At 39.4% G+C, this 25,385-nt stretch overlaps 2 protein-coding genes across 11 annotated transcripts in view; both read left to right on the forward strand.

Annotated features, from left to right (window-relative positions):
- Positions 1–12,447, forward strand: part of ubr5 (ubiquitin protein ligase E3 component n-recognin 5) — a 42,615-nt gene extending 30,168 nt beyond the window's left edge. For 7 of the 9 annotated variants that reach the window (XM_065957767.1, XM_065957771.1, XM_065957768.1 and 4 more), the window contains 22 exons: positions 297–428; positions 1,406–1,663; positions 1,788–2,056; positions 2,187–2,398; positions 2,599–2,832; positions 3,147–3,220; positions 3,347–3,519; positions 3,810–3,959; positions 4,275–4,492; positions 4,610–4,730; positions 5,659–6,031; positions 6,202–6,289; positions 6,399–6,543; positions 6,858–6,988; positions 7,169–7,229; positions 7,420–7,598; positions 7,737–7,821; positions 7,909–8,064; positions 9,390–9,503; positions 9,586–9,730; positions 9,888–9,973; positions 11,740–12,447. In XM_065957767.1, coding sequence (XP_065813839.1) covers positions 297–428; positions 1,406–1,663; positions 1,788–2,056; positions 2,187–2,398; positions 2,599–2,832; positions 3,147–3,220; positions 3,347–3,519; positions 3,810–3,959; positions 4,275–4,492; positions 4,610–4,730; positions 5,659–6,031; positions 6,202–6,289; positions 6,399–6,543; positions 6,858–6,988; positions 7,169–7,229; positions 7,420–7,598; positions 7,737–7,821; positions 7,909–8,064; positions 9,390–9,503; positions 9,586–9,730; positions 9,888–9,973; positions 11,740–11,952 — 3,617 coding nt within the window. In that variant the 3' untranslated portion in view covers positions 11,953–12,447. The remainder of the gene's footprint in view (positions 1–296; positions 429–1,405; positions 1,664–1,787; positions 2,057–2,186; positions 2,399–2,598; positions 2,833–3,146; positions 3,221–3,346; positions 3,520–3,809; positions 3,960–4,274; positions 4,493–4,609; positions 4,731–5,658; positions 6,032–6,201; positions 6,290–6,398; positions 6,544–6,857; positions 6,989–7,168; positions 7,230–7,419; positions 7,599–7,736; positions 7,822–7,908; positions 8,065–9,389; positions 9,504–9,585; positions 9,731–9,887; positions 9,974–11,739) is intronic. The other 2 variants (XM_065957774.1, XM_065957776.1) reach the window with 1 other exon arrangement.
- A 378-nt stretch (positions 12,448–12,825) lies between these two features.
- LOC109987398 (protein LYRIC) lies at positions 12,826–23,822 on the forward strand. 2 transcript variants are annotated; one of them, XM_065958156.1, is made up of 12 exons: positions 12,826–13,368; positions 13,570–13,655; positions 15,217–15,298; positions 15,784–15,948; positions 18,067–18,186; positions 19,793–19,864; positions 19,990–20,058; positions 20,173–20,333; positions 20,568–20,672; positions 20,949–21,056; positions 21,857–21,971; positions 22,769–23,822. In XM_065958156.1, exons 1-12 carry the CDS (start codon positions 13,038–13,040, stop codon positions 22,831–22,833), a joined length of 1,479 nt encoding a protein of 492 aa, XP_065814228.1. In that variant the 5' UTR covers positions 12,826–13,037; the 3' UTR covers positions 22,834–23,822. The 2 variants fall into 2 exon arrangements, with proteins under 2 accessions (XP_065814228.1, XP_065814229.1); XM_065958157.1 differs by lacking the exon at positions 13,570–13,655 and having other exon boundaries at positions 12,826–13,364.
- The last annotated feature ends 1,563 nt before the right edge of the window (positions 23,823–25,385 follow it).

Raw genomic sequence — 25,385 nt, forward strand, 5'->3', positions numbered from 1 at the left:
ATAGTCTCAGGTTAGCTGTTCTCTGGTCACTAATGGACTCTTCCTATGAACACAGCACTGTAAAATGGAAATGACAGAGGCCAATACAAAACAATCAGCTGCTGTTATTGACATTCATTTAAAACAATCAGACACTGGCTACTCTACCTCACAACAGTTCAAAGAAATAGGAAATCGATTTGTGTTCCGTTTTTAATGACACTGAAGTTAATCATGTGTTTTTTGAGTAATTAGCTGAATCTGAAACCCAAGTCAACGGAGAGTGCAATGTCTTTGTTCCTTATTTCTGCTTCAAGGGAGTGACATGGAGCTTGATCTGCTGGCTGCAGCCGAAACAGAGAGTGACAGTGAAAGTAACCACAGCAACCAGGATAATGCCAGCGGCCGCAGGAGCGTCGTCACAGCAGCAACTGCTGGCTCTGAAGCAGGTTGGTAAACGCTGCTTAGATATTGTATTCCATTATTATTATTTTTTTAAAGATGATATAATATTTTCAAAATAAATTAAGTTTTTTGTTGAAATTCTGTTATGTCTTATTAGGCCTCCTCAATCTGAATAAATCCAACATTTTTAGACTCTAACGACTTCCTTGGACGAAATAGATTTTCCTTTCTCTGCTCTGTGGACTATTTTTCCTCTCGTAATACAGAGCAAGCCTGTCGTTACGAGTTACTTAATGTTTTACAGTTAACATTTGGATCTGTGGGGAGTTATGTATGGAGAGTTAATGATAAAGTCGTCCCTGGCTGAACACCCAATGTATTTCATTTGCAGGCAGTAGGGTGTCCTTGGCATTTCCTATTTTTGGTATGAGCACCTCTTTAATTAAATGCACATAGAGATGTCAGGGCAAGAGTGAATTGCAAAAATGCATACAGTGTCCCGCTGAAAGTTAGTTCAGTTTGTCCCTTTCTCACATTTCACTGTTATTGTGCATGTCAGTTTGAACTTACACTGTATTTCATCACAATTTTAGCTATGTTGTTTTCTTTTCAACCAATTAACACAACTGATGGCTTTTCAACATTGTGACTTCCTCCTTGGTTATCTAAAATGTGTATTTTTACAAATGATGATGACAATAGTAGTTCCCCCATTCAGTCAAGTGATTCATTGTGCCTTTCTCTCCATTATGAATTTTCTAAAAGTGCTTGTGTTTTTCATTTGTAACTGCCAAAGTTGATGAACAGAAACTGTAGATGTCGTTCTGACTCAAAGCGTCAGTGTGTTTCTCCTTTGAATTAGTGTTGTTTGATATTGCAGTGTTGTGATTCACTAACATGCACTGTTGATACAACAAATCAGATTTTTAAAATAGGAAACAAAAAAGGGAGATGAGAGGATTATTTAAATTATTGAATTTGTCTGTCTTGTATTTCTTCCTTATCCTCCTCGTCTGTGAAGGTGCCAGCAGTGTCCCTGCCTTCTTTTCAGAGGACGACTCCCAGTCGAATGACTCCAGCGACTCTGACAGCAGCAGCAGTCAAAGTGACGATGTGGACCAGGAGACATTCCTTTTGGATGAGCCTCTGGAAAGGACATCGAACACTTCACACAGCAACAGTGCAGCCCAGGCTCCTCGTTCAATGCAGTGGGCTGTTCGAAACACACCCAGCCAGAGGGTGACTGGAAGTGCTCCCTCCAGCTCCTCAACACCAGCTGGTCAGTGGATTTGTTTTTGTTCATGGAATTTTCTGGCAAAATGTATATTTGTGTGGTTTAAAACTAATGTCACAAGAATGGATATTATGTATTTACCTGTTCTTAATTTGTTTGTCTTTCACAGCTAGCTCCACAGGCCTGATATATATTGATCCCACCAACCTGCGTCGCTCTAGCGCTATCAGCTCTAGTGCTGCAGCGGCAGCAGCAGCTCTTGAGGCGAGCAACACCAGCAGCTATCTGACGTCTGCCAGCAGCCTAGCACGAGCATACAGCATTGTCATCAGGCAAATTTCAGATCTCATGAGTCTGATTCCAAAGTACAACCATCTAGTCTACTCGCAGTACCCTGCTGCTGTTAAGCTTACCTACCAGGATGCAGTTAACCTACAGGTAAGATATCCTGCTATGTTGTGTTAATGAAATGTTATAGCCTATAATATTTTCTGATAATTTGTTATTTTTAACAAAAGTCTAATCCAAAATGAGTTAAAAATGTGTGAAATGTTCTTTGTTTAACCAGAACTATGTTGAAGAAAAGCTGATTCCAACTTGGAACTGGATGGTGTCTATCATGGATTCTACAGAGGCTCAATTAAGATACGGCTCAGCACTGTCCTCTGCTGGTGACCCAGGTCATCCCAGTCACCCACTCCATGCCTCCCAGCACTCAGCTCGCAGGGAGCGCATGACTGCTCGGGAGGAGGCCAGCCTTCGAACCCTGGAAGGTCGCAGGTAAAAAATACATTGATAAACCCAAATGTTGTTCCTCTTTGTTTATTCTCATGAACCCGTGGATAGAGCAACATTTATGAGTCTGATAATTAAATAAATGTTATATGATACGTTTTGTAAAAACACCAAGGGTAATGTATGTTTGAATAATGTCTATATTATCTAAGCTTGTGTTTCTATGCGTTTTCTGTGTTTTTCAGGAGAGCAGCTACCCTACTGACAACTCGCCATGGCATGATGTCTGCGCGGGGAGACTTCTTGAACTATGCCTTGTCATTGATGCGCTCCCACAATGATGAGCACTCTGATGTTCTTCCTGTGCTGGATGTGTGCTCCCTTAAACATGTGGCATACGTTTTCCAGGCTCTCATTTACTGGATTAAGGCCATGAACCAGCAGACCAATTTGGACAACCAACAAATGGACAGAAAAAGGTAAATGTAGCTCAGTCTGTAGGGACTTGGGTTGGGACCCCTAAGGGATTTAAAGAGTAAATAGTTAAAAATGTTAAGTGACTCTACCCCTCATAGTGGGATATAGCTTTATACAGTTTATGAATAAAAATACATCTGGTTTGTTTTTGCAATATTCATTGACAAAACCATGGATATCAAATATTTATTGTATTAATCTTAGACAAATAGATACAATGCCTTATTGTTATGCATCTTGAAAAACAAATTTCTATGCAAGGGCAACCAAAACAGACAAAAATTGAGATTCCTCATCTGTGTTTTAACTTTTGTAGGAATCGTGAGATTTTAGAACTGGGTTTGGACAATGAGGATTCTGAACATGAGAATGACGAGGACACCAACCAAAGTAAGTCAAATAACTAATATTATAATGAGAAATATATTTTTTGTTGTATAAACTATGATGTGTAACTGGTATTGAAAAAAAGTATGATTGTACGCATATAGTTGATTTCTTTGTGCTTTGACCTAGGTTCCACGCTGCAGGACAAGGACGATGACCAAGTTCCATCTGAAACCGGTCAGAACCACCCCTTCTTCCGTCGTTCTGACTCCATGACTTTCCTGGGCTGTATCCCACCCAACCCCTTCGATGTCCCCCTGGCTGAAGCCATTCCCCTGGCAGACCAGCCCCATCTCCTGCAGGTCAGATTTGTTGCTCTGCACCTTTTTTTAACACACTTTTCTCTCCACCCTTGAAGCACAACACAAGACTATCAATTCACCAGTCAGGTGCTTCCACTGGATATAAACAACATATCAGATTTGTCCAGTTACCATGCAGGATTTAGTTAAAAAAAACAAATAGGTGACCATAACTTTTAAAGGTCGACAAAAAAACAGCTTAACAACATTTAAAATACAGCTCCAACAATATTTCAGGGTTGTCTTTGCTTATGGTAGCTTACACCTAATAGTTTGCGTCCTCTTAACAGCCTAATGCCAGGAAGGAGGATCTGTTTGGTCGTCCCTCTCAGGGCTTGTACTCTTCCTCATACATGACAACTAAAGGCCTAGCTGAAGCAAGCATGGACAGGAACTGCCTGGAGGTAAACATGGGCTCCTCTCTACCCTCCCCCTCTCAGGTATACCACCCCTCTTTACTTGACAAAAAAGCTGGCAGCTGTGTTCTAACATCCACTCATAACAAACTCCATTGAAATGTTTGGGTCAATACACTCTTAGAAATCTAAATCTTTAAAAAAAAAACAAATCCAGAATTAATTATATCCAACTCAATATTTCTGTTGGTATTGGCAAATAATGGATAGCAGTTCACTGGTGGATATTAGAACATTGAATCTGTTCTGTGTCTAATTTCCATTCGTTAATTATCACTCTCACCTCAAGACGTAAATGTGTTCGTGGTACTAAATAACATTTGAATCCTTCCAAATCAGATCCTGCCAACAAAGATGTCCTACTCAGCCAACCTGAAAAATGTAATGAGTATGGATTGTGGCCAGGGGAGCAGAGGGAACCAGTCACTGGTGGATCAGGAGGTGGAAGCTTCAAAACAAGGCCCATCACCTCATGACCTCGCTGCCCAGCTGAAGAGCAGCCTTCTTGCAGAGATCGGCCTCACTGAGAGCGATGGACCTCCTCTCCCATCTTTCAGGTACCATATAATAGTTGATAAACAAAAGACATTCACACACACACACACAATAATTGTATTTACATTTTGTAAATATAATGCAATAATGGCATTTAATTGTTTTCCTCTTTTGTCAAGACCTCATTGTAGTTTCATGGGGATGATGATCTCGCATGACATGCTGCTTGGCCGCTGGCGTCTGTCACTGGAGCTCTTTGGACGTGTCTTCATGGAGGATGTCGGAGCAGAGCCTGGATCTGTAAATATTGATTTGAATGTTTATATTAACTAAGCTCTGTGTTCTCACCATTTCTAGTTGAGATGCTTTTAATTCCCAGATTTAAATCAGGGGGTTTCAAAGTGTGGGAAAGTGAGCCTTTCCGCTTGCACCTGTTTCAAAAGACCGCTGTGTGATATGTCATTGTCCTTGCACTATCAGTAAATAATCCACAACAGCAGCCTTAATCAAAAGACTCTTGGATGTGATCTTTTAAAGCCTTGAGTATTTCTTTTGCTATAGTGAGACCTTGAAGACAAGACAAGACAAGACAAAACAAAACTCCTCTTTATTACAGTGCACATGCACAGTTAGCAACATCTGTTCACTTATCCATCTCATTAGAGAAGAGAGGGCTTTCATGAATACTGTCCAGCACCTGTTCCTTCACATTGGAGGCCATGTCTAGGATATGCTGCTGGATGGTAGTGTCAGACACTGTGATCAAATTATTTGACACCAGTTAGCTCCTCCCATCATTACCAAACACAAATCTTAATTAGCAGGGAGGAAAAAATCGCAGCAATTACTTTCTTCTACGACAGAAATTCTTTTATCTTCCTATCATAAAGTCCCTTTGGCTTGGTCTCCAGACTTGGTGCTAGATCTCCATATGACACTAGAGTTTAGATGGTCTCATACTGTCATTGGCTGGCACCTCTTTGCAAATAAACCACATCACTGGAGTTACTAATGAGATGCCTCCCCTGATGTCCTCTGGTGGCCCGTAGGGGAGGCGTGCCTCACACTTTGAAACCTCTGAAATGTAATATCGTGCTTTGATTAATAAATAAGCATCAAAAAGTAATATGTGGCTGTTTAAGTGCAGGAAGTGCATTGTCACTACTAATCATTTAAAAGCCAATGTGGAGAGCAGGCTCATAATGTTGTTTGTTTTTCTTCATTCCAGATTCTTACAGAGCTGGGTGGCTTTGAGGTAAAGGAATCTAAATTCCGTCGCGAGATGGAGAAGCTGAGGAACCTGCAGTCCCGTGATCTGGCCCTGGAGGTGGACAGAGATCGAGACCAGCTAATACAGCAGACTATGCGTCAGCTAAATACACACTTTGGTAGGCGCTGCACAACAACACCCATGGCCGTGCACCGGGTGAAGGTCACCTTTAAAGATGAACCAGGCGAGGGAAGCGGTGTGGCACGGAGCTTCTACACAGCCATTGCCCTGGCCCTCCTCTCCAATGACAAGCTGCCTAATCTGGACTGTGTTCAGAGTGTCAGCAAGGGCATGCAGGCCAGCAGTACGTGTCACCACGATTACAATTCAAGTATGACAATACATAGGAACTTAAATGTATTAATGATCTTTTTTTCTACGTTGCATTCAGTGGTACTTTTATGATTGCTCAGATAATACCAGAAATAAATACATTTTCTATACCAAACATATATGGTTAGTTGTAATCTTTTTATATCTAATGTGTGTTTGTATCTGTAGATCTAATGCAGCGCTTGAGAAACAGAGATAGGGAACGAGAGCGGAGAAGTGGAGGACTTCGAGCAGGATCTCGGAGAGACCGTGACAGGTAAACTAAGATTGAAAACTTGTATCTCTTTTTACAAAAATCAAATCTTCTTTAATGTGATACTAAGACAAAACGTGTGTGTGTGTGTGTGTGTGTGTGTGTTCTGCAGAGACTCAAGGAGACAGCTGTCCATAGACACCAGGCCTTTCAGACCCTCATCAGAGGGAAACCCCAGTGATGAGCCCGACCCTCTTCCTGCTCACAGACAAGCCCTGGGTGAAAGGCTCTATCCCCGGGTTCATGCAATGCAGCCGGTAATTATTTGTTTGCATCTTTGTGTTAACTTGAGAGATTTTATTAATTCTAGGACAGGTTAACCTATCTTTTCTTCTGCTTGTGAGGCAATAAATAGACCTTGCTCATTCTAACAGCAATAAGAAGAAATCCATTGGATATAAAGAGAACGGCCTTTACTTCACTGTCATCGCGCTTTATTCATTTTCTTCATAAGTAACATATTTAGACTGCTCTACTGTATTGGCACATGTTTGACTACCAGTAAGTCAAAGTGGAACATTTGATGGTTTTCTTTCATTTTATTTAGATTAGCTGTCTCTGTTCCCCTCAGGCATTTGCCAGTAAAATAACAGGCATGTTGTTGGAGCTGTCCCCTGCCCAGCTCCTGCTGCTGCTGGCTAGTGAAGATTCTCTCAGAGCAAGGGTTGAGGAGGCCATGGAGCTTCTCATTGCACACGGCAGGTAAACAGTTAGCACTTACCCTATTTAGCCGTATGTCTGGGTAAGCATTTCAGCTTGTTATTCAGAATGAAACATTATGTAGAGCATAGTTATATCATTTTCTAAATGAACAAATGGTCATTTTTTTGTTGATTACAAAGTTGTGTTGCCACCAAACTAACTCCTCTTTCTCTCTCTTAGAGAAAATGGTGCTGACAGCATATTGGACCTGGGTCTCCTGGAGGCTCCAGAGAAAGCACAAGTACATTTCAAATCTCATATTTTACTTTATATTGTCAAAGCATTTAGTTTTTTTGTTTATAATTGTAAAACATCTCTGTTGGTTTGGCATACTGACTAATATTTATCGCCTTGACTTCACATACTTAAAGTGACACAAAAGCTTGCCACAATTAACAATCTCCCCCTCCTACCTTTTCGTGTACTTGCAGCAAGAAAACCGTAAGCGCCATTGTTCAACGCGCAGTGTGGTGGACATGGAGCTTGATGATCCAGACGATGGTGACGACAATGCGCCTCTCTTCTACCAGCCTGGCAAAAGAGGCTTCTACGCTCCTCGCCCTGGCAAGAACACAGAAGCCAGACTTAACTGCTTCCGTAACATTGGCAGGTAGTGAAATGTCTTATGGATTTAATCAAGACAATTAAGATTAGTTTTAATTAGTTTTGGACTCAAAAAAATAATTAGAATCTACCCAAAATCTGGAAGACACACTGTTAAATATATGTTTTTTTATATTCCTGACAGAATACTGGGCTTATGTCTGCTTCAAAATGAGCTCTGTCCAATCACGTTGAACAGACATGTCATCAAAGTGCTGCTTGGAAGGAAGGTAAATGAAATTAGACTTAGTTTAAATGTAGACTTTTACAGCGTGATGTTTTGAGAATAAAAATGGCTTTCATTTTTCATTTTTCAGGTGAACTGGCATGACTTTGCATTCTTTGACCCAGTCATGTACGAGAGCCTGCGGCAACTCATCCGCCATTCTCAGGCTGGTGAAGCAGAAGCAGTTTTTGCTGCCATGGACCTGGCCTTCGCAATTGACCTCTGCAAAGAGGAGGGGGCTGGACAGGTAACAGACAACACATTAGCCCCAAGTGTAAAAAGACAGAGCAAAGAAACGTAAAAAAACAAAACTGGATGGGCGTTGCATGCTTTCACACTGCTGTCCCGTCCTGACATCTCCCCTATTTTCACTGATGTCTTTATTGACAAGATTTCATTAAATGACATAAAACACATCCTTGAAATTCACACTGACAGTACAATAAAACATGTGAAATAACCACACATAACTGATTCACTTGTAGCAGGTGGAAAAATGAGAACATGTTGGTGCTAATGGTACGCCGGTTGCACATCCTCCCTGTTGTACCAATTGGCTAAAAAAGTAAAAAAGTTCCTCAAGGCACTTTCCCCTACTGTGTGTATCTGTGACCAGCCTTTCTTTCTCTCACATCATAGATATGTCATTCACACATGTCCAGGATCTTAAAGCTATGTCAACAGATGGATCAAATATAATACCGGAGGATTCAAATACTTGCTCTTGCGCATTTTTACTGCCACGTTATCAGACATTTGTCAAATGCAAGAACAACTTAAACCATTGATCTATGCTACAGGGAAACAAGGAAACTTCCAAATGTATTTGACAAAAAACTTTTAACTTCCTTCTACAAAAAGAAAAGAATAGGGGAAAGAATTTAAATGTAAGGACAAGGAGAATTTTACCAAGAAATAAGTTGCACTGTTTACTTTACAAAGCATTTGTAAGTCGTTTCGACCTGTTTGAACTTGACCTTTTACGAAGCATCATTAGGTTGGAAGAGCGATACAGAACAAGGAAGGGTAATTCAACACCCTTTACCAAGTCTAAAACTTAGTTTACGTGTGCCAGCTTATGCTGATTTGTATTTTTTCCTTTACTACTGTGAATGATATTTCTTGACATTGAAGATAGGCAGTGTAATACACACTAGAGGATAATCAGCTGTCATCATCAACAAGACTGGAGTAGAAACTTTTTGTGTTCATCTATTTCTGTACATACTGTGTACGTATCATGTAAGTCATGATAATTATACAGTGATCAAATCTGCACCTGATGTGGCTGCAACAGGCCTTTTTTTAAAATGACAAACTAGTTCAGATTCATGATTAAACATTTCTTCATATGTGCACATAAAATATATTTTCCATCTTTGATCATTCTTGCTCAGTCACTTATTAACCAATAAAATACCTAGAGTCCTGAGTTTTTAAGAAGAAACTCCTGTCCTGTTTTACTTTTACAAACATACTTTTACTGTACGTTAGTGTGATGTCAAATAAAAAAGTACTTTGAAAAATGATGCCATGATAAATTGCGCTTCTTCTTTTTTTGTTCTGGTTCAGGTGGAGCTTTTGTCTGGTGGGGTCAATATGCCAGTGACTCCTCTCAATGTGTACGAGTATGTCAGGAAGTATGCAGAGCACAGAATGCTTGTGGTGGCTGAGCAGCCTCTCCATGTAAGTGAAACACTTAAACCTACAAAAGAAAAAATGTTATGCAAGGCGGCATATATAACCATGATGTCTGTGTGTTTCCTAGGCAATGAGAAAAGGTTTACTGGATGTACTGCCTAAGAATGCCCTGGAGGACCTGACGGCAGAGGACTTCAGGCTGCTGGTGAACGGCTGTGGAGAAGTCAATGTCCAGATGCTCATCAGCTTCACCTCCTTCAATGATGAATCTGGTATTATGCATTGCATTTTCTTTTCTCTGTCCTTCTGTCCATTATCCAACTTTATCTTGAATTACCTACATTCAGTCTAAAAAAAGAAAGATTTACTGCTGTAAAAAAAAAAAAAATCGGCAACACATCAAGCTAAGGCTTTGACTTCATTCAACAGGTGAGAATGCAGACAAACTACTGCAGTTTAAACGCTGGTTTTGGTCCATAGTAGAGAAGATGAGCATGACCGAGAGGCAAGACCTGGTAAGTATGACTCACCAGTGCAATCCCTGTTTATATATAGAGGCTCACATTCAGGTTTGAGGTGTGAAAACGTTTCTCTGTTGGCTGCCGAATACTGAGAAACAATCTGAATGACTCAATTTTCTATTTTCACAAGTCTATTTGTTTACTGTACATTATTGCTTTCTTTCAATGGATTAGTTTGTTTTTCAACCATATCAGTGTCCAACAAAGTATCAGTATTATATAACACGCAATATCAGAAAAAAATTAATAATAAAAGTATTTTTTGGTTAAAAAAAAAAGATGTGAAAACTAGGTTCCATTTTGTCCGTAGTTGTTGTTTTGATTTTCAGTAGAATGGTGTTTTGCTTTTTGTGCATTAACATTAGCCATATAACAAGACTACTTACCAGTACACTTTCTCTCTATAATAATCATTTAGACAACCCTTTTAGATAGACTCAAACTGTTTCCCAAATAATTGACCTGGTGATGAACATGAAGGAAAAAAAGAAGAATCCTGTTTGTTTAAAGATTTGGTTGAACATGTTACTGAACCTGAGTAGTAGAGCTACATCCTGCCCTGTCACTGAAAACAGGCCACCCTGCACATGGCACTTGCTGTGAAAACCAAACCCTGAAAGATTTTTAAAAAAAATGGGAGTTCATCTTGATGAATCTTCATCAGCAGTACAAAGGAGCACAAACATACAAGCAGAAAAGATTGGGAGGTGATGATGTCAGTGAGGTGCATCCCTTGGTTTCCTCAAATTAAATTATTATAATATGCAACCTGCTTTATTAGATTGATTGACTACGGTCTCGATGTCTGTCACTAAACCTTTGTCAGAAACTAGAGTAAATACAGCAATGTCATACTAAACTACATATGGACTTTACTATTCATAGGCAACAACTACAGGAATTCTCTAGGGTTGAAATTGTGCAGACACACCAAAACTGTTGAAGTCCACATGTTTTGTACAAGTATTCAAATGAATGCCTTTGAACCTGTGTCCAAATATCAATTAAAAAAACTCAAAATTTTAAAATCTTTCAACTTTTCAGAAAGGCGTTGTTGATGCCACTGGCGCTCTTTTCCAAATGTATGATAATTCCCATATTTTTGCCACTTAAGAATTGTCTTGTACCATCAACAATCTTATTTGATCTGTGCCTGCTGGAATAAAAATAATCCCCAAATATAAGACAGTAAAAAGCTACGGAGCATTGTCTGTCATACAGCCGCTGTTGTCATAGAGACAGGACGGACGTGCAGCGCTTTTCTTCTCAGCGTACAAAAGCTTCATTAAAGTGCTCCTGAGCGCACAGCTAGCACATTTCTGCCCGGGAAAAATCTAGGTGGACACGGGGCCTTAATCATTGTATGAAAATATGCCTGATGAATGGTGAAAGAGATTTTAAAAAAACACATTAAAAAGGACAAGAGACGAGATCATGATTCTGAAATGGTGCAGAAAATGCACAAATTGTTGACCAGAATGCAGAAATGAAATGTTTGGTGTTGAGATATTCTTTTAGGGGCCCCCAGACCCCTTTTTTTGTTTTTATTTTCATATACTCATTTATTTATTTGTACGTCTCTGGTGTTTGTGTGTGGGGAAGCTGTTTTCCATTCTTTTCCCTGATGAAGCCTGGCTACATAGTAACAAATGCATAATGTTATTTTTGAACTACCTGTCTCAGAATAGAAACTGTTACACTTGGTACAATGCTCTTTATGTTGAAATGGAAAAGGTGAACAATGACTTTCTTTTCCTCAGGTTTACTTCTGGACCTCCAGTCCATCTTTACCAGCCAGCGAGGAGGGCTTCCAGCCAATGCCCTCCATCACGATTCGGCCTCCAGATGACCAGCACCTCCCCACAGCCAATACCTGCATCTCACGCCTTTATGTGCCACTCTATTCTTCAAAACAGATACTTAAACAGAAGCTCCTGCTAGCCATTAAGACCAAGAACTTTGGTTTTGTGTAGAGGCTTGACAGAAAAGAGTTCAAAAGGAATAAGAAAACATGTTTACTGTTGTGAAATATTTACCTAGCTTAATTTTTGTAGATTAATTTTCTGTGTATACAGTTTTATGAATTTGACATACTGTCGCTATCTTCCCAGGCTGTAATATTTGTGTTGTGAACACAAACACCTTGTTATTTTTTATTTTTGTTTTTTTTTTGTGTTCATGAAGTCCAGAACATTCCTCCATTGGCCCCAGTAAAATCTAAACCCCACAGCCATGCTCTAATGGCTCAAACCTTAGCTTCCCAAGATATGTGGTTTGACAGAAGACTGTCAGCCGAAACCCAGCCAAAGATGACAGCAGTAGAAGTATTTAAAAGAAAAGACACACTGTGACTGAGTTTCCTTTCCCTAAAATACTATCAGTGACAGTTCACTGCTGCCTTTGTGGAAAGTCCTTTTTCTTGTACAAGGGAAGTAGGGAATTTCAAAAATAAACTTGGATGCAAATAAGTTGTCTTTTCTTGATTTTTGATAAGGGGCCTCAGTGTTGGCATCAGTTTAAGAGAAGAATGGTTTTAATGGTAAGTATGAAGTTGCCCATTTGTGAAATACCGGCACTTGACCCACTACACCTAATATTCTCCACTTTACCCCAGCAAATATTGTTCAGTAAATACACACACTAGTACCTTTTGATCATAACCCTCATTTTAAATTTGACAAAAACACCTCGTAAATGTTCACACACAATAACTACAAAACATTTCGGTTTGCCCAACTTTTGGACGCTTACCACCTTGGTTGTGGTTTTGCACGGTCGAAGCTGCGGTTTACAAGGGACCGTGAAGGCAACATTCTCCTCATGTCAAAACGGAGCCATATGAGGTGAACGTGCGTTACTCGCGCATGCACTGTGGTGGTCAGGCAGCCAGCGCGTGCGTTCATTTCCTCACCGGTCCTGTCACCGCAACGTGGACAACATTTAGCAGCCTGGACGTCTTTGTTAGCCTGGTGAGGCTACTGGAGAAGAGGGGTTACTTAATGTTTGATCTCATGTCGACACTGTTCCTCATCGATCCGTTGTAAGAAAGTGTTTAAACATGGAGCAGTGGCAGGACGCGGCCTCTCAGCAGATCAAGCCTCTTACAAATCGTCTGAATGAGCTGATGTCTAAAGGCCTGGGGCTGCTGCGCTCCGAGCTCGGGATGGATCTGGGACTGAAGCCTGAGCTGATTCCATCATGGGTGATCCTCTTATCGGTGTGCACAGGGCTGCTGCTCATGGTGGCTCTCTGGGCCTCCGCCTGCCAGGCTCTCTTCAAGACACGACCAGCTGTGAGGCCAGCTGACGATGACTTCCGATTCAAGAGAGGGGTCGTCAACATCAAACTTGAGGAGCCGAAGAGGAAAAAGAAGGATGCAGGAAAGGCACGTAAATTAAACCAGTCTAAATATCTGCACATGCTTTTTTTTTTTTGGGCCATTCCGTTAGCAAAGTTGACTGTCGGGCTCCAGTGAAAGTGTCTGACCTGGCAATGCTGGCCTCAGATTGAGTTATTTAATGATTGCTCGAGGAAAGGAGGTGGATATAGTGTATATTATATATTTGTCTTCACCAATGCCTTCCAGAAAGCCCTGCCTAATGGGAGAGATGTTACTGAACCACAGGAAGAGCCCATTGATGAGATAGAGCCATGTCAGCTGTCAACCCCCCAGAAGGTAAAGGATGAACAAGTCTCAGGGTTAATTTGCTCTATCGAGGCAAGGCAGGTTTATTTCTATAGCACATTTCAACAACAAGGCAATTCAAAAGTGCTTCACACAAGACATCATAAAGCATCATGACAGAGGAAAGAAAAGAAACATTAAAATAGAACATTTAAAAATCACTGAAATGATTAAATCTGAACATATGTTCAAATAAAAATTGAAATTAATTGAAATAAATAAAGTAAAAGTTACAGTGCAGAGTTAAAATTTAAAAACGTATTAAAATAGTTTAATGAAAGGCAGCTGCCAAAACAGTTCTGTGTTTTGTTTTTTTAACATCTTGATTGGCCCAGTGTGATGGACATGTTTTACAGGAATGATTGTAAAATGACTTACACCTGCTGAAAAGTTCTGATCAATGAAAAGAGGCTGGATACAAAGAATTCTAAAGGTGCTGGAGGTGATAAATAGTGCTTGCTGAAAGATGATATGTAGGGCGTCTCGGATAGTGGTCACCAAAAATAGACGCTTCTAGCATGCTGAGCAGATTGGACTGTCATGGTAAACTCAGATTGGGTTTCCCTATCGAGTTACTTTCTCGGTCACATGCTGTGTCAGGGCTCCACGTTTCGGTTTTAACACTGGTTGGTCCTTCTCCCGAAAATCCTGAGCGTTAGACACAAATTCCTGTATATAGTCTACTCATATTTGTCATTATGTTGTTTTTATTTTTACTTAATAAAACACAAAATCAGTTTATTTCTTTTTAATAATAAATATCTGGCTTGTGTTACTCACATTCATTTTTCCATTTCTCAGTAGTTGCTCTTAGACACATATATACCAAGCACAAGTTATTGAAGAACTCTATAAAAGTGCATAGTGTGTTATATTATTATTAAAAAAAAAACTAGCTATGCAGAGTAGTATGTACAAAAAGTGCAGCGTTGAAGACAATAAATAAAAATAAAGTAATACTGAGCTATTGTGTATATCAAAAATGCAGTGTTGTCTCAGTATTGCATTATCGGATAGATTCTTGAACTGTTAAGATTCAGATTGTACATTTTAAATAACAAATGAATAATGGAGGGTTTTGCAGTTGTCAGAGTGAAATAGTCCGGGGTCAGACAGAGTGTTTGAGGGAGAAGTTGTATAGTTTGATGGTCATTGACAGGAAGGACTTGTTGTGTCGTTCTTTGGTGTATTCGTTGGGAAATCAGTCTTTCATTGAAGTGTTTTTGTAACAGTTGTGTCAGCTTCACAAACATAAAGCAGCAAGCCTCTAGTGAAATGAAACTCCTGAAGACTGACTTTAAAATAATGAGTCATAATGTGTTATCTCTAGAAGTGTTTAATTTATCTTTGCTAATGGTTAAGCTTTAAGACAGAAAAGCAATGCAATAAATGAATTGTTATATCTAGGTTATAGTAATGATGGCAGATAGATGTATGGTCCCAGCTCAATGCTGCACAGCCTTACCACTATAGCCTATTTTCTTTAAACCTCTTTCTTTTCTCTCATGATGATTAACTTCTCTACTATACAATTCAATTTCTCTTTTTTCAGTCAAAGAAGTCAAAGAAGAAGATCAAACAGGCTTATAAGGAGACCAAAGCTGTGAAAGCAGATGGCAAAGAACCAGAGGAAGGTGATATATTATTGAAGACCTGTTTGTTTTTGGTCAAAGTAATGTCTGGGTATGGTATCATCAATTTGAGGAGGCGTCTTATTTGTTTCATTTTAAGCAACTATTTCTTTAACCAGGCACCACATATAGCAACACATGCACATTTTTAAATCCATTTTAACATGGCCATGATTTAAAAAAAGGAAGTGTATTTAAATCTGACTTCATGCAGGAGTGAAGCAGGGAGAAGGATGCATTCATATTGCATCACATCTATAGGTGATGCATAAATGTGTTTTTGTTCCACTACCTGACAGAGAAAACAAAATGGATCTTATTTAAGAGTCTTTTTCTCAAAATACATTCTTAGAGGGAATTTGAAAAGCCTCTGCTTCTATAATTCTTTTCCTGTCTAATCCATAGCACGTCTCCTCATTCCTCCCGTAATAAGAGCCACGTGAAATGTTGCAATAAACAACTCGCTGGACTCGATGCTTATTTTTCAGGTTCATGGGAAACGAAGGTGAGCAGCAAGGAGAAGCGTGAGCAACGAAAGAAAGACAAGAGTTCAAATGATGGCCCAGACAGTCCGGGTGGAGGAAACACACCAGCGAGCGCCCCTCCAGAGCAGCCCAAGGCCTCCGCGCTTCTCAGCCAGAAAAAGAAAAAAGGCATGTTTATCTCATTTTGGGAATCGGTTTTCTCAAATGTTTAGATTTGAGGTTAAAGTGAAGGAGTTTCCCACAGTGTTGTGTTTTGCTTGTACACAATAACACAAAGAACTATAAGGGTGTAATGGTTTTTTTTTACAGACTGAAAACATGACTTGTAAATGAGTTGATAAAATGTTGTAGGTGTGTGTTTGTGTATGATGAGAAGAGAAGCTATTGTTACCATGACTTATAATCATGCAAATATAAATATTGAGAAAAAAGAAAAGATAAATACCCAGTAGATTTTTTTTAAAGCGCCAAGTGACAATAAAAAAATAAATAAGTTGTCATAGTTAGAAAAGGTCTTAGGGAGTGGCTCTGATGGCCTAGCAGTTAGGTCTCGCGCCTTGCCCCATGCAAGGCTTTAGTTTGTAATGCGGTCGGCCCAGGTTCAATGAATCATCCAAATGAAGGCAAAAGGAAAAGGGCTAGGGAACAAAAAGACAAAAAACACAAGAAAGAAGTAAAAGAGAAGAGAGAGATTTCCATGACAACAATGATAAGTAGAAAAGAAAATAGCAATGACAGTAAGTTGTAGACTGCTCTTCTGTTTTTGTCACATTGCATGTGGAGGCTTATTGATGATTGATTGAAAGTCGTCCTGTTCCAAGCAGTTTGCTCTTTTTTTGTATCTTAATGTGTCTTTTTCAGGGTTTATTTTGATGCCAAACTCAGCTAAACTTAACACAGCAACCTCTGCTATTAGTATGTGAATGGGGAGGTTTTAATTTAACTTTAATTAACACTTTAATTAATCAGAAAAGCTCAAACCATTTACCATTTACTTTATTTTCAAGGACATACAGAGTTGGAATTGCTCTACTGATCGCTGGAAAGTTTGCGTGGGACCTCCTATTAGTTATGCGTCACGGTTACCACGTTGTCTCACCTCCCAGATGGTTTTCTAGTCGTGGCTGCCCGTGTTTGTGAATTGGCAAGTTCTTGCAATGAAGCCTATTTGTAAAGAAAGGAGACAGTTTTCCCCCCAAATGACTCCACCATGTTACATTTTATAGGAACAACAAGCACTGGTGCAAAGAGACACAATTATCTGTGCAGCGTACTTCAAGATGTATTTAGCAGCCCCCGTGTGTTTTGGAATCAGAATCACATCAGCTGCAGAAACATATTCAAACAAAGACGTAAGAAGCTTCTGTTTTAAATGAATATGAGACGTTGCACCTCCGTCAGTGCATTAACGCCGGGGATGTACCTGCTAGCTCTCCCTCCCTCCCTCCCTCCCTCCCTCCCTCTTCCCATGGATAAAAAAGGTTTGAAAATATACTTGGATGGCCATTAATATACCTGGCTCCAGAACTCTGTGAGGTCTGGGCGCTCTATCTCTATCTCCTCCTCCCTCCCCCCATGGATAAAAAAGGGCAAAACATATACTTAGACGGCCATTGATATACCTTGGTGGCCCATGTATCATCTGTTTCTGGGAAACACTGAATCAACAAGTTTGTGAGCAACTGCATAGCGTTTAATGCTGTAATTATTTCTATATATTTAAACAACAAACACATTGAGGTAAACCTGACTTTTTCATTTCATGGTACCAAATGGAGGCGGAGCAATGTGACTTGCGGTCTTCGGTCTTTCCCCAAATAATAATTTATATCTTCTCATGATTTTTTTCTGTCATATTTCAGCTTGGGATGCTGATAATAGGCCCAATGCAGCAGACACTGATAACACTGTACATGTCTGTTGATGTGGTTCATCTGCACACTGCAATTTCTATACAAAAAGGCCTTCCCCAGTTTAGAATGCCTTGAGTTTATATAGAGAACAGTCTATATAGAGAGAGGCTTAAAGGGAAATGTAATTGAGTCTTGTTTGAGTTTGCTGTAGTCTTTTAGCTGCAGTGTTGGTAAATGATCATCATATTTCTACATGTTACTCTTGTGTAATTTATAGTTTTGGATAATAAGGCAGAAAGGATTGAGGCTGTAATGCTCCAAAATATATTTGATCAAAAAATCCATTACCCATTGGTTTTACTCAAGCAACAATCTCTCAGTTGTGCTTAATTGACCAGAAGTGTGTATGCCTAATGGAAATCTGTTGTTGCAGTGGTGACTCCCTGTGTCACTGATGTGGCTGATGAGGTTCCTGCTCACGTTGCTGCTCAGAAGACTGACCCGTGGACATCCAGTAAAGAAACGCCATCACCCTGGAGGGCTGAGATTGATGGTAAAATGATTTCTCTCTACTACTTAACTTCTTGGTGGTTTCACCCTCCTCCACTGCTCCATGTCATTTCCTAAAGCTGATAACCTCCATACTGGCTGTAGTGACGGATGTATTGATGAACTAATTGATAAGATGAAGATGAAGATGTGAAGATGAAATTGATCAGAAAATCGTTTTTAAATAAGTGCATAAATAAAAAGCATAATTCAAGATATGAAGCATTTTGCTGGATTAAAATGTAGAACTTTATCTTTTATTGTCATGTGGAATCTTAAATACAATAAAAACAGCCTCTTTTTTTGTTAGTTTACTTATTAGATTTTTAATAGAACAAATAACGAATCAATTAATTAAAAAAATAGTGAGCTCTTTAACCAGGACAGCTTTTCATCAAAATAGATGCTGATCCACCCTGACATATTCCCTTCTACCCTCCCAACTGTATGAGCCAGCCATCCAAATAATGTTTATAGATGGATTACAAACCAATTTCTTTATAGATGTTTTACAAACGACTTCTTAAAGGTTTACAAATCATTTGGTAATCATTAACAAACACTTTATAAAGTGTATAAAATGTTATAATGTGTGCAATAATAAACTGTTATTTATTATTTTTACTGTAACATAACATAAATTATAGCATTACAAATAATTAGCAAACATAATTAATCATTTCATTGTTTGTTAACAGTAAAATAACTATTAACTGAAGGTTAATTAACTATGAATTGACCCTTTATTGATGATGGTTATTATAAAGTGACCTGATTATATTTTAGGGGCGTGTATGAAAGCTTTACAGCTTGTCCTAACAGCACGCGACACGAGCGAGCATCAGCAACAGAAGCAGCCTGATTCAAAAGTTTCCTGTTGGAGTGTCCTAACTGCCCGAGAGCGACGTGCTGTATTTATCCCGACGCCCCAGTTCTATTTTCCTTTCAGTCGCTCGTGTAGACAAACGAGGAAGGAGGGGACTCTACAAGCCACTGACACTCGCGTTCCTCACTCAACAGAGCGTCTTAGCTTGTTTTACAAAGTGGAGACAGCAGTGCATCCGTGATTGAAATGTTGTGTTTTGATTTGTTGTGTTTTGATTTGTTGTGTTTTGATTTGTGTCAACAACACCAGAGAAAAACATATTTTCCGCTCAACGTGAGCCGTCTATTGACGAGCCTCTGAGTGTTGGCTATTGAGTCAACAGCTCGTCAATACAAAGCAGCACATATCCGTTTGTCCACCTTCAATACAAAAGCACTAGATGTCCTACTGTTTGCAAAGGGGGAACGGAAATTCACTGCACAGAGAATTCATTATTTAACGGATGCAGAGTGGACAGCCGGCGTGTGATCATGCGTGATGTGACTGTTAGAACAAGGTGTTAGAGGTTATATTACAGCTGCAGCCCCGATGTGTCAACCAAAGAGTCTGTGAAAAAATCATTTAATGCGATAAGTTTGCGTAATTTAACATCTTAGCAAAACTTTTTATTTTATTTTATTTTTTTGTCTCTGTCAAAGGATTAGGGATAATAACATTAAAGAACAATTAATTATTATAGTTATAGTTACCATGATGTCATACAAGTGAAATGTATATGTTGCAGAGTCATGGACTGTGATTGAGAGGGGGATTACTACAGCAGAGGGAAATCTTTCTTTACCTGGAAGTAGTGCTGGTAAGTAAAAAAATAAAATAAAAAGATGTCACAGTTTTACAAAAGCCAGGAGCACATCCCGACATGCAGAATGTTTCAAAGCATGTGGATGGGCGCTTTAGGTAACAGTTGTTTTGTTTTTGTAGAGCCACAACCTGTGATGGAGTCACTCTGGCTCAGTGAGCCCAAAGTGGGAGACGAGTGGTCTGGACTTCGTAAGAATAATATCAAAACATTTTGATCTGCTTTATTTAACTTCAATTTGAAGTTCTGAATCTCCTTTTCATCTTTGACAAACTTTTTTTCTGATGTTCATTTGTGTTTTTTAGACGGTGGTTCACTCGACCCCACTTCTGACTGGAACGCCCCTGCTGTGGCCTGGGGCAACTTTGAGGGGGGCAACTGTGAGGAGCCCACTCCTGAGCCTCCTCAGACTCAGGAGAAGCCCCAACCTGATCCTGCTCCGGTTCATTTGCTTGTAGGAGTAGCTGTAAGTATGCCCCGAACAAATTAGCATTATGGGTAGTGATTGTTAGAATTTGTATAGATATCAAAACCTGTTTGAGGTAATAATGATTGAATGAGGATTCATTTTGTTTTAGGTTACTTAGGGGTGTCTGAAATCATGTAATAGAGTCAACTGTAAAGTCAATAAATCATCGTACTTTTAGCTGCTGCCGTATTTCTTACTTTGAATCATGACTAATTCATTTGTGTTTCTAAGCCTGATGAGGAAGATGAGAAAGTGGAGGTAGAGACTGCTGCTGATGGAGCCGATAAAGTGAAAAAGAAGAAAAAGAAGAAGAAGAAAGCTGCAGAGGATGAAGAGGCAGGTTTCCATGAGATGTCTCGTGATGATCTATATATAAACATGTTTCCATATGTATATCTTGCTAACCTTTTTTTTATTTTTTTTAACCATAAAAGGCTTTACATTTCTCTGCTAGTTTTCCGTTGATATTTTGATAGCTCGTTCCAGTTCCTTGGCCCAATGATAGATAGATAAATACTTTATTCTTCATATAAAGGGATTGACATCTCAAAATTGACTTGGATTTCACAAGAAAGCTTGTACACCAACCTAGCTTTTATCACTTTGTCCCAGGGCGAGGAGCGGGAGAAGGAGATCGCACTTACAGCCACGGTGAAGAAGATACCACCTCTTCAAGAGAATACTGCTGCTGTCCAGCCTGTAAGAGCAGCTGATGCTGAGGTTAGTTGTTGATGCTGATTACTCTAATGCAATGCTTGACAAAAAAAAACAACCCAAAAATGTAGAGTTGGAGGGGTTTGAATACTACTCTGTGTTTACCTAAAACTAGAAAGATAGTCAAACTAGAATGTGAGAGCTGGCAAAGCTTTGAGAATACGCATCAGCCATCACTGTTACAGCTGTCACTGTTTAGTCTCTCCTGAAGCTTTTTCAACCTCCAAACTAAAGCTAAAATTTTCAAAATCCTTAAACACCAACTATAGGATATCCTCTGTCAGTTGGTACAAACTTGTTGAGGGGTGCTGTTTTTAAAGCAGCACATAGGAGTTTTACAAAACTAGGTTGAACAATAAGAACCATACACAAGCATGTCAGAGAAATGATGTTGAGAAAGTTATTTATCAAGTTTAAAAAGACATCAGACTTTTGAAATACACTTGTTTTATTGTTACCACAGTTTCCAAAATGTACAAAATAAAATCACACAATATTCTGATAGTTTCTTGAGCACTGTTGAAAAAATGACTGATGTTTGATCAAACATTTATGAAAAAGGTTTTGGGCAACTCATTGTCTCAGATCAATTCATTATGCAAATCTATCCCCAGAGCCCTGGCCAAGCACTCTGATGAATGCAATCTGTATCTTGAATGGTTGGTGTAGGCAAACAAACACTAAATGATTATTCCAGTTTGTAACTGTGGTGGAATTATGGATTTAAAGTGCATTTATAAAGTGCAGTAATTTATTAATTTCTTGCTGAAGGGATCAAGACTTACACTGTTGCCCTTTCCTTATAGTTTAGACTGGAGCAGCTTGTGAAGGACAACATATCTAAGACCCAAGTGCCACAAATGTCGTCTAATGATGAGCCCATTGCCAAGAGGAACAGCCCTGCTGCTCCGCAACAACAAAGTCAGTATGCCATGTTGAATCTAACACCAAAAGCTCACACACACACACACACACACACACACACACACAGATCCACAGACACTCCACAATATAAAGGTCAATCATGCACACTAAGCAACTTGGAACGTCTTTTATCTAGCATATATTTATTCTCTTTACTAGTCTAATATTTACACTTACCTTATTGGGCTACACATTTTATTAATCATCATCAAGTTTCCTATTTGAAGCACCATCTTCTGTCAGAGCTACACATGTGTATGCATGAAGGTCAATGACTAGCAGAGTCTAATACAAAACAAATAAATAGAACTCAAATCCAGACTTTGCCTCAAGGGGCTTCACAACCTCTATAGCAAAAGGAGTCCTCTCTCCTTAACCCATTCACATGGATTTGTAAAAGTGTCATTTCGACACATCAGTGCAAAATAGGTTCGGCAGTGGTAGAGTCGGATGCTCTCAAACTTTTGGGTCGGGGGTTTGATCCCCAGCTCCTGCCGCCACATGTCCGATGTATCATTGAGCAAGACACTCGACCCCAGATTGCTCCAGCCGCTTTGTCGGCGGCACGTCTGTGGATTATAGCCTGACCGATTAATCACACCCCAATCTTTTCTAGCTTCCTAATATTATCAGAACAAAGCATTATCTGTGTCCTGATGTCAAAATGTACATCTTTTTCATTCACTGTCTCTGAGCAACACTTTGTAATCTGTTATGTGATTTTGAAAGCTTTGAAGATTAATAGGAGGATTTTAATGACTTGTGCCTTTTTTTACATTTTTGTGTTTCCCCAGAAAAACCTGAGGAGATCCAAACTGCAAAGCCTTCAAAGAAGAAGAAGGCGAGAAGAGAGACATGAGAACATGTTCTGAAGACTTAAAGATACTGTTTATGCAACACATTCTGTGATAAGAACTTTGAACAAAACTCTTCATGATGGATTTACATCTTAAAAACTGTCTTGAAAAAATATTTAAACATCAAGTGTCTGCCAATGGATTATTAAAAAAATGAACCTAGATGCAGAGCAGTTGTAGGTGATGCAGTGATTTCTTTTAAGAAAACTCTTTTTTTGGATGTTTTTGCCTTTTGTTGGTTAGGAGCAGCTGAGAGAGACTGATGGGAGGAGAGAGTGTTGGATGTCATGCAGCAAAGGGCCGAGGTCGAATTTGAAACCATGGCCGCTGCAATGAGGGACTTAAGTGTCCATACATGGGGCATGTAACTTAACCTCTAGGCTAACAGCGCCCTGATGATTTCTATGCTTTTGATACTCCACTTTGAAAGGGCTGGTGTGCAACAGGGCGTGTAGAAAAAACTTATCAAGTGTAAAGATTGATTATTGTTTTTATTGTATAAATCAGTCAACATCTTTCAACTCATACAACACCATGTCACAATTATGAGCTGGATCTTGCTTCTGCAATTTCATATTTTGGCTCTCTTTTGTGAGCCTGTGGTACTTCAAGTACTTCTGGGTGAAAACTACTGAAAGACCCAATCTCTTCACTGAACAGTTTTTTGTCTCTTTAAGGTGTTAAAATTGGTGCATCATTAGTTACAGTAAAGAGAATCTGTGTGCTTATGCATTCTCATCTATAACTGCTTCCTTTCAATTGACTCAGTCTTTCTGGCTTGTTGTTGGACTAATGTTATAATGAAGTGTTTCATGTCAAATGTTACTGCTGCTGTTTCTTTGTATCTCTGGTCAGAACTGTGTGGGAGCATCTTAACCGTATGTACCAATATCAAAAACATTTTCTCATTTAACTGTTGTCTTCACAAAGTTTTGTATAACCGTTTGTAAGAAAAGAAAAGCTAAAGACTAAATAAAGGCCAGTTTTTCTATTTTATGACTTCTTTATATATATCATTTTTTAGTTAAAAAAAAGGTTCCTCTTTCAATTTTTAATGTAAGTGCATGACAGAGAACCAACCACCAGAACAAGGAGAACGTGAATGCAACAACACTAAAATGATCAGAATAAAAGAACAATAAAAGATTCAAAGCTTAGTATATGCTGTGTAAAAGCACTTTGAGTAGTCAGAAGACTCGAACACAAGCTCAAGTCCATTTACCAGATAAGAAAGTCATAGTGCAGAATGTAATGAAATATTATTGTACATAATATTTAACATGATATGGAAATCAGTTCAGAGGATTAGCTCTAACATGAGAGGGGAGGGAGGTAGAGCCTGCAGTCATCAGGCTATCGTCCACAGAGCAGAGGGGTAAGAAGAAGGGGGCTGCTGGCCAAAAACTAATGAACATTGAAAATGACCACATGAACCAAAATTAACTTGAATAATGCTCAAAGGGATATCTGGGGAGGGGGAGGGGGGGGAGGGGGCAGAAGCAAGAGAAACAACAGGATTACTCTCTGGATATCTAGAGTCTGAGAGGTGAGATGATTGAGAGTTTGGGGTCATTTCATTTGAGTCTGTGTAGAGTCCAAGAGCTCTTCATCTGATCATGTTTTCCCACCAGAGCTCCTTGAGTTGTGATGAATGGATTCTGGGCCCACTGTGTCCATTGGATTCATTACTTTGGAAATAATGCACAGGAATCCTGGTGACAAGAGCGTGTAGACTTGTCGAGCAAGTTCGACCTGCTGGACGGAGGCACTGGAGAAGCAGGGAAACAAAGGGGTTAGATCACCGGCAAAGCACTCAAACTAAAGATACTTACATTCAATTTGAGAGATACCGCTGAAGTAGCAGGTCCATCTTTTTTTAACAAATATTTGTTGTGCCATTTTAATGTCAAACCCAGGCCTTCAGGGTGATCCAATCACGGGCTGGCAGCCATTTCTTAAGGTATAAAGAAACCCTGGACCAAACATACAGTTTCTAAAATGTCCATATAGTACACTTTAAATCATTAGTAATGTTTAAAACACAGGAGGAACAGGTTCCAATGAGAAAATCAGGGGGAGAAAACAAGTCAGAGATCCAATGTATTCAAAGTCTGTTATAGTTAAATGATAATTCAGCAGAGTAAGTGGCTGACGTTTCACAGAGGAAAAGGAGATATAACATGTATGTCCATCCTTTTGCAAGGCTCCATTGACTGATCCTGTATTTTAAAGCACAGTACACTATAATGCATAAAGTACATGTTGTTGAATACATTTCCACATAGGCAAACTTGCCGATTTGACCAGCAAATACTTCTTCACAGCCTTGCAAGGCTCTTAAACTTATTGTATGAATGAACTATTAGTTGCTGGCATGTGGTTTAAAGCACTTTAAGTGGTCAGAAGACAAAAAAAAGGGATCTGAAAGTTCAGTCTGCTAACCATATGAAAAAGAAGGGTGAAAAACTAGACTTTACCACCAGGTGGTGGATTTCCCCAAGTGGGACACTCCTTCGGGGGAAGGGCTTTCACTCCATGCACATGTTTGCCTCCT

Source organism: Labrus bergylta, chromosome 8, assembly GCF_963930695.1.
Source record: "Labrus bergylta chromosome 8, fLabBer1.1, whole genome shotgun sequence".
Classification (NCBI taxonomy): Eukaryota; Metazoa; Chordata; class Actinopteri; order Labriformes; family Labridae; genus Labrus; species Labrus bergylta.

What these genes read in the sequence shown, in the direction of transcription:
- LOC109987398 (XM_065958156.1), top strand. Translation starts at nt 13,038, where the DNA reads ATGGAGCAGTGGCAGGACGCGGCCTCTCAGCAGATCAAGCCTCTTACA. An exon ending in GAAGGATGCAGGAAAGGCAC is followed by an intron (nt 13,369 to 13,569) that starts GTAAATTAAACC and finishes CCTTCCAGAAAG; the next exon opens with CCCTGCCTAATGGGAGAGAT. An exon ending in ATTTGCTTGTAGGAGTAGCT is followed by an intron (nt 20,334 to 20,567) that starts GTAAGTATGCCC and finishes TGTGTTTCTAAG; the next exon opens with CCTGATGAGGAAGATGAGAA.